This window comes from Centruroides sculpturatus, unplaced genomic scaffold (genome assembly GCF_000671375.1).
Source record: "Centruroides sculpturatus isolate CEXI.00-Female unplaced genomic scaffold, Cexi_2.0 scaffold2523, whole genome shotgun sequence".
NCBI classification, from domain to species: domain Eukaryota; kingdom Metazoa; phylum Arthropoda; class Arachnida; order Scorpiones; family Buthidae; genus Centruroides; species Centruroides sculpturatus.
Window position 1 is genome coordinate 1 of NW_019386627.1, and position 15,183 is coordinate 15,183.

General features: G+C 26.6%; 1 protein-coding gene across 1 annotated transcript; it reads right to left on the reverse strand.

The window, feature by feature from the left end:
* Positions 1-122: 122 nt before the first annotated feature.
* On the reverse strand, positions 123-14,046 carry LOC111615440 (RUN domain-containing protein 1-like; the record flags this gene model as incomplete). The annotated part of the gene is made up of 10 exons (XM_023356849.1): positions 14,039-14,046; positions 13,189-13,333; positions 13,028-13,117; positions 10,000-10,107; positions 5,079-5,231; positions 4,587-4,677; positions 2,845-2,897; positions 1,272-1,367; positions 1,060-1,199; positions 123-228 (listed from the first exon to the last, which is right to left on the reverse strand). Coding segments are annotated over exons 1-10 (990 nt in total), but the record flags the coding sequence as incomplete, so codon positions are not given.
* Between the last annotated feature and the right edge of the window lie 1,137 nt (positions 14,047-15,183).

A 15,183-nucleotide genomic window follows, 5' to 3' on the forward strand; every position in this document is an offset into this window, starting at 1 on the left:
TTTTTCAAGTGTAATTGTAATTTTGTTTTAAAATTACAGTTTAATGTTATCATAATAATGCCAATTTTATTGATAAAAACAGCAAACTAACTTTGAAAATTAATTAATACTTTCATACTTACATCTTCAGAATCACTAGTATAATCACTGTCTTCAAATGGTGGTTCTTGATTTTCCACCAATTCTATAACTTGATTGATAATTATTTCTAATTGAGCACGTAGATCACTAAAAACAAACATTTATTTATATTCAGTAGAAAAACTTAGGATTTCCATTAACAAACTAGATTAAAGTTTATATAAACAACTTTCATTTATTAATACAGTAGACTTGTGATTATCTAGCTTAATGTGGCAGACAACTGAACCAGATAAGAAAAAAACTAGATACAGTAACACAAGACTGAAAATAAGGCATTTCTAGTCAAGTACATCTGTGCATCCCATAAGTGGGTTATTTTTCAGTTGTGATTTTTATTATTCATGTGGTAACATTTTGATACAAAATTTTCAGCAAAAGCAAGCCAGTAAGATGCCTGTAATTACCATGACACATTATCTGCAGAATAATCTACGTTTGAAATTGCATTTTTATGCATTATTAATATTTAATAACACTAAATGATAAATTATCACAAAAAATATGAAGTAATCACATTTTTATAATTATTTTGTATTTTTGTTTATATAAAAAATTTTATATAAACATGGCTGATCAGGCCAGATAATCATGGGCCAAATGATTTCAAGTCTACTATATAACAATAAAATATTTAATGTTAGGATTATTATTATATAATCCTAACATTAAATACTTTATTGGAAGAATATATTGAGATAAAAACAATTTCAATATTTATTCAATGCAACCAAACAAAAAGCAGATTAAACCTGATTGTTTTTGTTTGGCTTATTTAATTTGAACTATGACTTGCACTTATTATAATTGTTTTTATTTAAATCTAATCGGAATAAATAACTTCATATATTTTATAATAAACTTAAATTTATAAAAAATATTAAACAACAGAACTAAAGGAGTAAACTGAAATCTTACCCCCAATGAGAACCTTTAGTTGTTTTCTTCAACATATTTCTTTCAAATGCTCTGCTTCCACATCCGAACTGGGTAATGGCAAACATTTGAAGCAGCATTAGTGCTCTTCTTACTATTTTTGTAACTGTACCATTAAACCTCTGTAAAAATATTGAGACTTTAAAATTTACATTATTATAACAAAATTATTTCAATAGATTTTTCAAACTTACTTTATTTTCCAATGATTCGTGTAACTGATTTCTATGATGATCAGAAGCAAAATGTTCACCAGAATAATCTGAATGATCTAATATAGACAGTGATTTCTGAAAGAAAACAATTTAAACATTTAACTCTAATCTTTTAATACATATCAGAGTAAATTCTTTTCCCCATAATAAGTTTTTTTACATTTTTCAAGTAGAGACCTAAATTGATGTTGACATCTATAGATATTTTCAAGATAAATACAAATTTAATATAAGTTAAGATGGAAAATACAAGACCAATGAATTAAAATAACAAATTAAGCATTTGTTATTAATCCAGGAAAAAACTTAAATATTAAACTTTTTATTTATAACTAACAATATCAATGTTTGTCTTTGTTGTTCTGATTAAAAAATATATATAATTTATATTTTTAAACAGTGAGCAAAGCTGTAGATACGGATGTAAGCATGATCAACTAAATAGGACTCTGCTCTTAAAATTAAAAGTTTAAGTGTTAAATTACAATTGGTTAAGTAAGACTTGTAAAACAAAAAATTCTAGATTCTTATTCAATTTATATTAACAACTACATAATTAAAATTCAATAATTATGACAATTTAATATATAATTAAAATAATTTATAGTAAAATGTTGTTAGGAATGATAGATAATTCCTATATAAACTTCTAGTAAGTTCCTATAAAAAGTTCACAAAACCAAAAATTTGTAATAAATTTCAATTTAACACATTGACTGCCAATTACAAGTTAACTTGTATGTGATGGTTTCTTTTAGGACACTGCCTCCTATGAGTTATATCATAAAATGTAGTCTGGATACAACATCTAATACGAACATACTCATAAAAAAAATAAATGTGAATAATGAATAGTGGGTGCCTGGATTAAGAATTAAAAATAATTGTAGCATCACAGAACAGAATATTTATTTTTAAAAAAATGGAAAAATTTACATAATAAAATACAAAGTAAAACATAAAAAAGCATGATGGCATCAGGAGAGTGATTTTATTAATAATAAGTTGGCAGTTAACATATTAAACTTATATTTAACATAAACATATTACCAAATAAAAGTAAACTTTTATTTGGTAATATAACTTAACTTTTAGTTTTACTGTCACAGAATATACAGTGGAGTGTCGATTATCCGAAACGTCAATTATCCAAAAGAATTCCAGTCGACAAATTTAAATTTTCGCCAGTGCTGTGGCACTGCAATCTTTGGCTATGTCTTGGGCTACTCAAATATTTTACGTTTTTGATACTAAATTAACTTCTGAAGTATAATTTCTTATTGTTTTTATATTTTTCAATGTATTTATTTTGTTCGTACAAAATAAAAAAATAATTTTTAACGATACAATAGTCTTCGTTAGGCTTAACATCGACAAAACTTCAACGCAAAGAGACACGCAACAGAGAAAAATTTCAACATGCGATAGGTTAATATATTTTTTCGTACATAATCAGTTATCCAAAATATCGATTTTCCGAACAACCCCAGTCCCCAATTGATTCGGATAATCGACGCTCTAGTGTAATATTTGAAATAACTTTAATACTTACATTATGAACAGGACAGTTACAAGTACAATGTTGACCTTCATCATTTGTTTTGCCTAGAATAGAAAAACTAATTACTTAAAACATCTTTCTTAACTTTTTGTGAACTGTTTAATGGAAGTTTACAAAAATAGAGTTTAAGACTAATCTTTTAAAATTTCAATTTTTAGAAATTTTTTTAAACAAAAAAATAAGTAATTCAGGAATACTTTAGTCTCTCAGTTTACTTGCAAGTTTTTTTGTTATAAAGAAAAAAATTTCTATTAAAATTTATTTTGTTTAATAAATAATCTTATACAAAGAATATATATTATTTTCCATTATTTGAAAATTTATAATTCTAAAAACTGAAACTTGAGGTTTCCTTTTTTAATTATAAGAAAATCAAACCATAAACTTCATCTTAAATACTCTACAGAGAAATTTTTAAATTGAAACATTAATTGCACTAACTTTTTATTTAAAGTAGTAACTTTTTATTTAAAAATTACAATAATAAACAGGCTTCATTTTAAAATTCTGATGTTGACTGATAATTCTATGTTCTATTTTTTTAATTGTAGCTAAGTTCTACAAGTTGTTTACTAAAAATTTATGCTGGATTAATTTTTAAACTGGAAAACATTTCTGTTCTAACATTTTGATTTCTTTAACTTAATTGTTAGTACCATATTTAAAATATTAAAAAAAAATCAAGTTTTTCATAAATCTTTGTTAAAAATCTTTTCTTTATGATCATCATTTAGGTATAACTGATCATTGTATCTTTATCATAAAATTATTAACTTTAAATGAAATTTTTGAATACTTAATAAGTTATCAAAAACTTTATAGATACATAAAGACAATCAAATCTAAATTATTCTAATGATCAAATGATAAGACCAGATTAACTATTAAACTAGAACTTGGCTAAATAATTAGCAAAATTTTAGCCCAACGATTAATGTGGTCTTTTCATTCAATCAGGCAATTAATACTGATGTATTATTAATGTATAATTAGTAAAATTTGTGCTAAGGTTTCATCTAATTTAATTTATATTTGAGTAAATAAATTAGTACACAACTAATTTATTGTGATAAATGAGTTTTGTGATATACATTTTAAAGGAAAAATGAATTTAGATTTGAATATCAACTTTGATATCATTTGATTTAATTAAAAATTATTATTTCATTTAGTTATATGATAAAACAAGCTATACTATTTCCCTCAATCATGTTGCTTTATGAGATATGTGCCTATGTTTTATTATGCTACAAATACATTTTATTTCAAGAGAATATATTAAAAATATTAATTCACTATAAAACAAATTTTGAAAATATTACTAATTTCTATCTTATTCAATGAAATTGTTAACTAACATAAAGTTATCTTGTTTCTTTTTCGTATTCCATATTATTCAAAAAATGTATAAAATTAAACATTTATAGAACATATAATTATTTGCTTTTTTTCCAATATTGTCCAAAATTTATTACTTAAGTTACTAGTAATTTTTCAAAAATATGCCATTAGTATAGGTATAAAAGTTTTTAAAAGAAGCCAAAGTATTTGTAAATTGTTTCTATTCGATTTTTTTATTGAGTTTTAATAAACTCATTCTGATCTTTTTAGAACTATATCAATTAAGAAAATGCTACATGTAACTTTAAAGTTTCTTAAAATATAATTATCACATTAATATTTTGATTCAATACAGCATTAAAATTAAGGCTCTTAATTACATTAGAACCTACCTTGAAGAAATTCAATAAATCTTTCTAGATCAGATATCTGTGTCTTCAATTGAGCTACTAACTGTTCTTTCATTTTTACAGGATTAACCAACTTTACAGGTGTTAGTAAGAAAATAGTTCGAGATTAGAATTATTAAATGTTAGTATTATTAGTATGATGTTAAAATTCTTAATTATGAAATATTAATAATTTAAATAAATTAAACCTATCACCAGCACCGTTCAGTACAAATTTCAATTATATCAACTCAATCAAACAAAATTTAATTTATTTTGTTATAAACTAAATAAGACATTTAACTGAATCTTCGAAATTATAAAAAATACACACAGTTTCTTATAAAGTTGATATTCAGTAAATAAATTGAAAATCCAAAATCTTCTGTTCATCCAAAAAATTATTCTTAAATACATTTTAAGTTCTTTATGTACTGGTATATTCTTCAATTATCCTTAAATACTACTATTAAATACTATTAAAATCAATTTTACCTGTCTAATTGCTTTATCAACTTGCATTCGTAACTCTTCAGGACTCATTTGATCCCCGATTTCAAAATCTATTGGTAATTTTCCTCTCAACTGTTCAATTATAACTGACTGTCTTTCCAAAATCATACTTTGAGGCATTCCAGCTTCTCCAGTCTAAAATTAAAAACTGATGATTATGAAATGAAAAAAAAAATTCCTTAAATGTAAAACCTCTTATATATATTTTATCAATTGGATAAAATGTCTAAAATATATAATTTTATTTCAGAATTTAAAACCAAACTAAACAATTTAAACTGTATTAAAATAAGTAAAATAATGACCAATTCTGTAATTAAACGCATTTTAAAATTGTTATTCATTTATTATTGTTATAGGTGATTTATTTATTGTAATCTATACTGTCCAGATATCTAATATATATGGTGAAATTTGTAGTTGTTCACTTAAATATATGTAGTGCTGTGTCTCAAAACATAGCATATGTGGTTCACAAATTTCAGTCATAATGTGTTCCTAAAAATGTGAATAAAATCTGAATTCTGAAAATCACTAATAAAACTGCATGTTATAAAAGGAGTACCATTTTCAAAGACCTCAAAAAATTCATAAATACTCTCTTAAGGGAAATTTTACTTTTTTGCATTCAATATGGTTACAAGATTTAACATTTTAAATGTTAAAAGTATAGATTAAACAGAAAAACATAAAAAAATTTTATCAAAACATGTAAAAAGAACAAGTTGTCCAAAAGTTGAAAACTGCTTGTATTTAGATTTAACACACATTCTGAAATTTCGGACATACCTTCTTCCAACTATTCATCAAACTGAAGATTTGTTTTGTTGTTATGATTTTGTTACATTTATGTTCTAGTCCAATCAAAACACACAAACAAAATTAATAATGAAAGCCATCTCAAATACCTAATTGTTGTAAAAGCTACTACCAGATGGTGTCTAAAAAGTTTATCTGAATGCAGTGATTAGTTAACACAGAGAATCAAAGATGTTGTGGCCATTTCATTCTTTTGACTCTGTAAATGTGACTTATTTGTGTGAATGCCTGAAAAAAATTGGTATATAAACGTAACACCAAAACAAAACAAAAAAACTACAAATAAAGATCAAAAATGTCATATGAGAAATTACATCAGATAAACTTCCAACATATTTTCCATAATTTATTGATGAGATGCAAAACATGCATTGAACAGAATGGTGACAACTTCCAGTACATTTGTAGTGAAGTATTTCACCTTTCCTTGGCTTGCATTAAATTACAATTTTACTAATTTGTCTACTTGTCATTTCTTTCAGCTGTATTTTTAGAAGTGTCACACTAAAATAGCCAATAAAAGTTACATTCACAGTAAAGATATTAAAAGAATTTCAAATAAAGCATACACAAATTTTTAGAAAGTTAAATAATAATAGCCACAATTAAAATTGTAATCACAAACAAATAAATTATTAGTTATATATGTAAAACAACAATAGTTAAAATAAGAAAGATATAAACTAGTAAATTTTTATGTATATAAGTTCATTTAATTGCTTTTAAATCACTCATTGCTTGTGTAGTAATAGTTTCTGGAGAATCACATTAAAAACAAAAATATAATAGTTGTTTTGTTTGGTTCAATGTCACTACTTGGTGAATTTATTGACACTTGGCAAATAATTTCATCGTCAACTTTTAATCCATATAGATACATGTTTCAAGCTTTCGCCCCTCTTCAGTCTGTTACATAGATATGTTGTATCTTGTGGACATCTGTCAGGCACCTTCAGCACTATGTCTTCCCACTCCCCTTCCCTTCCGACTTGACGGCCTCCCACGCATGCCTCGCAATGTCTCACTCCCAGAATGCCACACACAGCCTCACCTGCGACTGCATAAAAATTCTATTTTAATTAATAGTTGTAACCAGCTTTTATGAATTTCTATGCTTAGATTCTTGTTAATATTATTTTTGTCTGTAGTAATTTCGTAGCTTTCCTTAAATTTTCTTTTGTACCAATTTTTTTCTTTGTGTATTATTATAATGAAGAAGAAGAATTAAACAAGAAGAAGAAGAAGACACAGTTTCGACAAATAAATAAAATAATAGTTGTTTTTTTAAGATAGCACTAATCAGCTGAATTCTATTTTTAGCATGTTACATCCATTAAAAATGAAACACAATAAACTTTTGTTTACAAATTGAACCATCACTTGACTAAGTTTATGATTTTGCTAAATTGCAATTGGATAATAATTTATGCAAGAGATAAAATTTTTTATTAAGTCTATATATCGAACAATGATTCAAAGACAACACCATGCTGATAGCATTGTTTTTTTAAGTAAAAACAAAAAACACAGAGTACACCTTAATGTTTACCTACAGGAATTTTCATTGCCAATACAAATGTATATACTCAATCACCTGACAAAGTGGATTGTTCCTTGTAATTAAGCACATTCCAAAACCAATGGATCTGATGATATTATTTAAGCCTAGTCCTATGCATATGATATTTACTACTATTGAAACAGTAAAACAATTTGTGCATTTAAATATTTTAAAACAGTAATCTCTCAAATATGCAATATTTATTAGTCATTGTAAACAATAAGTTAATTTTTTATATTTATAAAAATGCATTCGACTTTTAAACACTAGTACAGGTATCCCTTGTACAACAAGGCACATCTACAATATGGTTTTTCTCTAATATGCTGGAAAATTGGGGATATCCCTCATACAACATGGTTTCTGGTGTCACTCTAACACAGTTCTAGAATTCAGGAAATCATCTGTACAAAATTTTACAATTTTTAAGTGCAAACTCCATTATTTGATATTTTCTTATTCAAGCAAGCATATGTGTAATCTCAAATTACCCATGGATTTTACAATATTGAAATTTTCAATTTGTTTTGTGCCTTTTGTCAGGTTTACTTTAATGAAAACTGATAGGAAAGCTAGGACAAAAAAAAAATTGTACCATCAACCATATATTGTTGGCATTTCTTTCAGACAATAGCATTTAAGACTGTCGCCATGTTTTGGTTTTATAGCTTAATCTTCATATTTACTAAACTTTATTGAAACATTTTTAGGTGTGTTATTAAACTTATTTTTAACCATAGTTAAGTAATGGGTGTGATGCTATTAAATTTTGATGGTTTAAGGTCAACGGAGTGGGGAGATAAAGGATGGTCATGTGTTGTATCTCGAGTAGAGTCAGACTTAATGATTTTACCCGTTATTAGCATTTACAATTTTTTATAAAACACATCCCTACTTTCAAAATTAAGCTTTTTGCCATTTTATAACATTAAAAATGTAAACAGTTTTTTAAATGAAATATCGTAACAGATAGTGCCACCAGAATTTTAAATGTTGCCATGAAAGTTAAGCAATTCGTTGCTGGATTTTTATGTTTAAATCAATTCACATTAATTGAGATGAGGAATCCAGAAATGTAATGGAAAATGGCAAAGTTTTATCAAAATGAATACATTAAATTTTGAAAACAAACTCAATTCTATAACCTCATACAAGATGGGCTAGCAATTGTGAAACATAGCGTGACTTTGTTGTGTGATTTGTGCAATATCACTTTGTAATGCGCTTGTGAAACAACACTGTATCTTGAAAACAAAGTCATGGACCCCCATTTTTTATTGCATTTTTGGATTCCGCATTGCAATTAATGGAAAATGACAAAGTTTAATCAAAATCTATCAAATGGATTTTGAGAATGAATACAATACTGTAAGCCTCATAGAAGAAGCTTCACTAATGCTTCAATAATCAATATAAAGATGATAAAATTTCCTTAAAGTAGTTATAAAATAATTTGTGCTCTTTTTATATAAACATGTAAGACTAGCAGACCCCACCACATGTTGTTGTGGCTCAAAATGTATCTATTATAAATGTATAACACTTCCCCCGTGTGGGGGAAAATTTTTCGAAACATTTCTTCTTAGTGTACATTCTCTTGGCGTACCCTATTAAAACGCAATCAAAAACGCAAAAACCTGCATCTAAAATAGTATAATAGAAGCCAAGTTCTTCAAGGTAAGCCTTAATTCTGTCTCTTCCCCACGGGGGGAATATTGAAAAATCCCTTTTTAGTGTATATTCTGTTGACATACCCTATTAAAACGCAATCAAAAACGCAAAAAACCGCATCTAAAATAGTATAAATAGAAGCAGAGTTCTTTACGGTAAGCCTTAATCCTGTCCATCTCCCGGGGGGGGAATTTCAAAGGGATCGATAGGTACAAACGAACATTACATTTTTATTTATATAGATAGATAGAAGATGATCTGCTTTAGTTCATCCTCACAGAAAAGCAAACTTAGGGCGTCATACTCGTAGCGCCATCTGTTGGACATAAAAGCCTTAACCCTAGACAAAAATCCATTGTAGTTTTATTTAATTAATAAAAAATCTGCAGGTTTGATTAGTGGTAAACATTCCGGGGGTCATAAAGATGCTACAGTTAAAATTTGGTAACGATTGGTTCAGTAGTTTTCACGGTTAGTGGTCACAAACGAAAAATACGTTGTCTCTTTATATAGTAGTATAGATTTATTACAATTAGAATACATTTAACAATTCAATTTAAACAATTTATTTTAAAATAAAAAAAATCATGGTCAATAAGAAACTTCCTGGCCATTTCTATTTTTCCTGATAAGTGTGGGCACCTATTGTATTTAATTCTATTATAAAATCACAAAATAAATTTTAGGTAAAATGTTTAAATAAATAATCTACACAACCACTCACCACACCATATAGTTAATCACATATTCTGAACCAATTATGGGTGTAGATGTGTAAAGTTTTTTGTTTTCCTCATCTACACACCATAATTGGTTCATAATATGTGATGAAATAATCTACAGTTATATTACCTCATATGCATACTGTTCCAAGTCTTCTAATTGATTTTTCAGTTTACATATTAATTCTTTTTGCTTAATTCTTTGTTGGGCTAATTTCTGTTCATGCTCCTGTTCAGTCTGCAATTAATATTTTAAACAATTTATTAAACTGATTTCAAATATGATAATTAGAATTTTAAAAAATAGTATAGTTTTATGTTTAAAATAATTAATAATCTAAATTAACTGATTTATATTATAAACCAGTGTAAATCAATTGAAATTTAATGCAAATAAAGACAGTATATATTAAGTATAAAAGTTTCTAGAAAAATCCACATAAGTTTGTGTAACAGTTTTTACCCTGGAAAAAAAATGCTATGAACTAAATAGTCATTTGAAAAGTGATGAAAGGCTTACATTATCTTTTATTTTTGTAATTGTACAAGTCCTTTAACTTTGGGTGTGCAGTGTAAGTTTCTGTACAAGACTTTGATTCAAATTTTTCAGACTACTTTATGAGATAGATCTGTTTTTTTTGCATTCTATCCCTTTCAGAAATGGCTGCCTTGAGAATTACCCAAAAATTCTCAACTGGTCTAATTTCTAGCACATTTGCGGGTTGTCCTTCTTTTCAAGGTAATTCAGCATGGTTTTGGCATAGTGGGAACTTGCTTCATCTGGCTAGAAGACAATCTGCTTGAGAGTACTTTAAATGTAAGGAATCAGGCAACATTGTATACATTCATTTAAATATCACTGCGTATTGGAAGCAAACTTGATTTTCTGATTAAGGCATGGTACAATCCTTTCAGCCCCATTGCAATCTAAACCAAAACTTTCCCTCAAATTTATTTTTCTTGGAAAATTTTACATTGTCAAGTCTAAAGATTTCACTGGCATAAAATCAACCATTACCATTGATTGTCAAATAAAAAAGGGTGAAGTAAAATTCATCATCAGAAATGAAGAACTTTTCAGAGAACTTTCACAATAATCTTCCATATTTCATCTTTGCCAGTGATTTTTGTATATCCATTCTGTCTGGCACTACCTGCTTATTTTGACATTTAATGTGTTTTTGTTTTCAAAACCATGTGAAGCCAAGTATGTGAAATTTTCAGTTTCAGACTATAGATTGAATTGAAACCTTGTCACTGTTTTCAAAGGTCCTCTTCAATCCTCCCAACTTGGCTTTCATTAGGATTTTCACTTTTCTACCACTTTCCTCTCTGTGGTAGTAATCCACTCTTGAAACATTGATGAATGCAATATATAATCTTTTTTTGAAATTTCTTCATTCACAAATTGGTTTATAATAAACTTTCTCCTAATGTTTTAATTAATATTTAAATGTTGTACATTCTTAGGCAAAAAGAATCATCTTTTGCTTCCATTTTGAAAGAAGCAGAAAATAAAATGTACAAAAAGATTTTAGAAAGTTCTACTGCATTCAACACTTTCAAATTATAGTACATGCAGCATAATTAAATTATTGGCTGTTAGCTAGAACCCAAGATTTTTTTTTGTGGATTTTTTCTAGTCACCTAGTAGACAGCTTTTTAAAATTCTTTTCTATAAACTGGTCTTCTTTAGAAGAAATAAACCTAAATCATAAAAGCATGTCAAATACAATCTTCTGTTCAAATGCAATGCCTTTATAATTCATATATAACTTATCTGTAGAAGGCCTATTAAAAGATATATTAGATTTAAATATTTATGAATGAACTATTGTTATAGAAAAAACTCTGTATATTATTAAAATTACACAATATTTGAATGATTGATTTATTAATACAAAGAACCTTCATATTAAGATACATTATCAATTACAATTTCTTATTATAAATGGATTTGGTCCACAATGAAGTTTGCTAGCATGAGAATTGTTTAATTTTGATTGTCTTCATATCTTGCTGTAATGCAGTTATAAATACAAGCTGAATCACATTTATTTATAATAACAGTTATTTTAAAATACATAATTTTATCAAAAGTAGAAGCGAAATAAAAGTAAAAAGTTATTGTCATTTCTGATGCAGCATAAACAAATGAACAAACGATATAGAAAACTTATTAAATTAATTAGTTGTGCAATAAATGTTTTTAACTTCAACTAATTAATCTAATTAATTTCAGGTTAAAGTGAGATAATAAGATAGATCAATTTTGTAATTATCCAAGAACAGAAGTAACTTTTGACATTTTAAAAACATTAATAATAGTTGCTAAAAGTCCTTGAACACTTAGAATTATCTCATCTTTATTTTGAGTCATCATCAATAACCATTTAAAACCATAAATGAATTATGTATGAAAGAATTCAATTTATAAATTTTGAAAAAGTTGAATAGAATTTTTAAAGACCTGGTTATTGAAAATATCCATTTTGATTTTCTGTGTATAAATAACAAACTATTTACTGTTCACATAGTGAAGAATATTGAATCAATAGTTGAAATAATGCAGCATTATTTAAATATTAAAACTATATTTTGTTATTAAAGAATATTTTGTTTTAATTATTTTTCTCTGATGGAAAAGATGTTTTAGCTGTATCTAATATAATGAAGTTCTTGAAGGAGGAGGAAAAATAATAAATATTAATAATTTAATCTTTCTTTTTTTAACTGTCCATTATTGAAATTGTTTTAAAATAAGTTAGGTACACTAATTCTATTTTTGAAGCTCTTTATATTCAAAGTTCTTTATAACAGCATTATATAATTAAATGCTGATCCTAGACTTTTTAAAGCTGCACCAATAATATATATATGTAACTTATCAAATTTATTAAAATGCTGTACTCACTAGGTCTTCCATACTTTAACATATTCCTTTTGTGTTCTTAGAAAAATTAGATACTTAAAAATAAAGCAAAGAATCTTATTTCCTTAAAATGAAAATTTGAAGATTAAGTAATATTTGTAAAACTAATCATTAAAATTAAAAATTTTTATTTTTACACTAGCAATTTTATGTTATTATTTGAATAACTAATTTCGTAATGACTTTTTGTTACATCTTATAAAAAATTAATAAATGTTTTAATTACCACAGCTTGGGTTAATTGTACACCAGTCTTATAGTCTCTGATATCAGGAATACCACTAAATGCAAATTCTTCCAGATCTTTCAAAAGTGTCTACAAAAGTAATTTAATTTCAATAAAATCTTTTTAATATTACAAAATCTAAAAATATGGTAAAATTTTACTTCTTTTTCTTGCGGAGTCGCATCGACTATTTGTTTTAGGCGAAATTGAACCTGAGCAAAATGTGTTGTTAATGCAATTAATGAAGAATTTAATTGATCTTGTTCCTCTTCTAATTTTTGAAGTCTCTCTCTTTCATCATAATTTCTAAAAATAAAAGAAAGTGATATAAATATAATTTTCTTTCTATTAAAATATTAAAATTTATTACATTCTAACAATTTTAGAAAATATATTTGATATATTTTATATATTTATTTAAATACTACAATATGTTTTACAATTTTAAATTAGTAAGTTTGTAAAATTCAATAATTTATATTGATAACAATAAACAGGATTTAAAAATCATTACTAAAACAATTCAAATATTTTCATTATTAAAGAATAACTTCTTCAAAAACAAACAAAATTCAAAATAGAATATGTTAAATGACTTTATAAGTGCTTTTATATTGAATTATATTTATATTGCTTTAAAGTGCTTTTATAGACATAGAAATGCCTCAAAATTGACAATGAAGAAGAAAGCATCAACAGGAGTGGTTACAAGTCTGTTGTTCAGAAGAGATTCTGTAAAACAGGAATTTTTGCATATAAGACCAAGAAGAAACTATTAACAACAAAGAAAACGAAAAAAGCAAGATTGGAATGGGTCAAAATGCATTGCAACTTGACAATGGAACAATGATAACATCATATTTTCAGATAAGAGCCATTTTTAATTATCCAGTGACCAACTCTAACTGGTAGACAACTTGTTGCAAAGTGGATGAAAAAGTATTATTCAGAATGCCTAGTCAGTCCAAAAAGTATTCTTCTTCAGTAATAACTTGGAGTGCAATCACTTACAATGACATTTGAAGGCTTTGTTTCATGGACAGCACGATAAATTCAAATTGGTATAAAATTGTCATACCGATTTGAAATAAAAGATACATTTGGATTTTCCAACTCTCTGCCACATGTCTAGACAGATAAGTGGACATTTCTAGTTTTAATGATATTCAATTCCTTTAAAATATAAATAATTATCCGTTCAGTTGTTTCGGGGTCAAGAGACGCGAGGCCTCCCCCATCGGTAATGATCCTTCCGCAGGTTCGACAAAGTAGTTAATACCTTAAAATATAAATAATTATCCGTTCAGTTGTTTCGGGGTCAAGAGACGCGAGGCCTCCCCCATCGGTAATGATCCTTCCGCAGGTTCGACAAAGTAGTTAATACCTTAAAATATAAATAATTATCAACATTTTGCTCTTCCAGATGCAAAAGAATGTAATCTCAACCCAATTGAAAATGTATGTATCTCATGACTCTTGAAGTTCAAAAAGCACAGCATTCAAAAGAATGAGAGCCAGTAGAAAATGCTGTTCATACATGGCACTATAACATTAGTTATGATGTTATTTGAAGCCTGACTGACAGCATGCCAGAGCAAATTCAGAACGTTATTAAAGCCAAAAGTGATGTCACAAATATTAATGATTAAAACATATACACCAATGTATTTGTATCTTGTTTTCATGAATATTTTATCTAAACTGTTTGTTTATTAGCTCTTCTTCAAACATATTCTCAAAACAGGTTTCTACATTTTCACAAATCATATTGTTATTGCTATCAGAAAAGAATAAATTACAATAAACTGGACTTGGCAGTTCTTATTTTCCTTCTACATTTATCACTACTTATCACTAATACATCATACCCATCATAGATTACACCTACATTATTAACATATTGTGTGCCTGCTGATTCATATAAACTCAGCAGGCACACAATACTTTAGAACACTAACATATTTTATATAATGCCAAACAATTTCAGGATTATATTGGGGTATATTAATGCTACTATTAATAATTAAATGCTATGTAATATGGCCTAGAATTAGGCATTACGTNTTGTCTTTGTTGTTCTGATTAAAAAATATATATAATTTATATTTTTAAACAGTGAGCAAAGCTGTAGATACGGATGTAAGCATGATCAACTA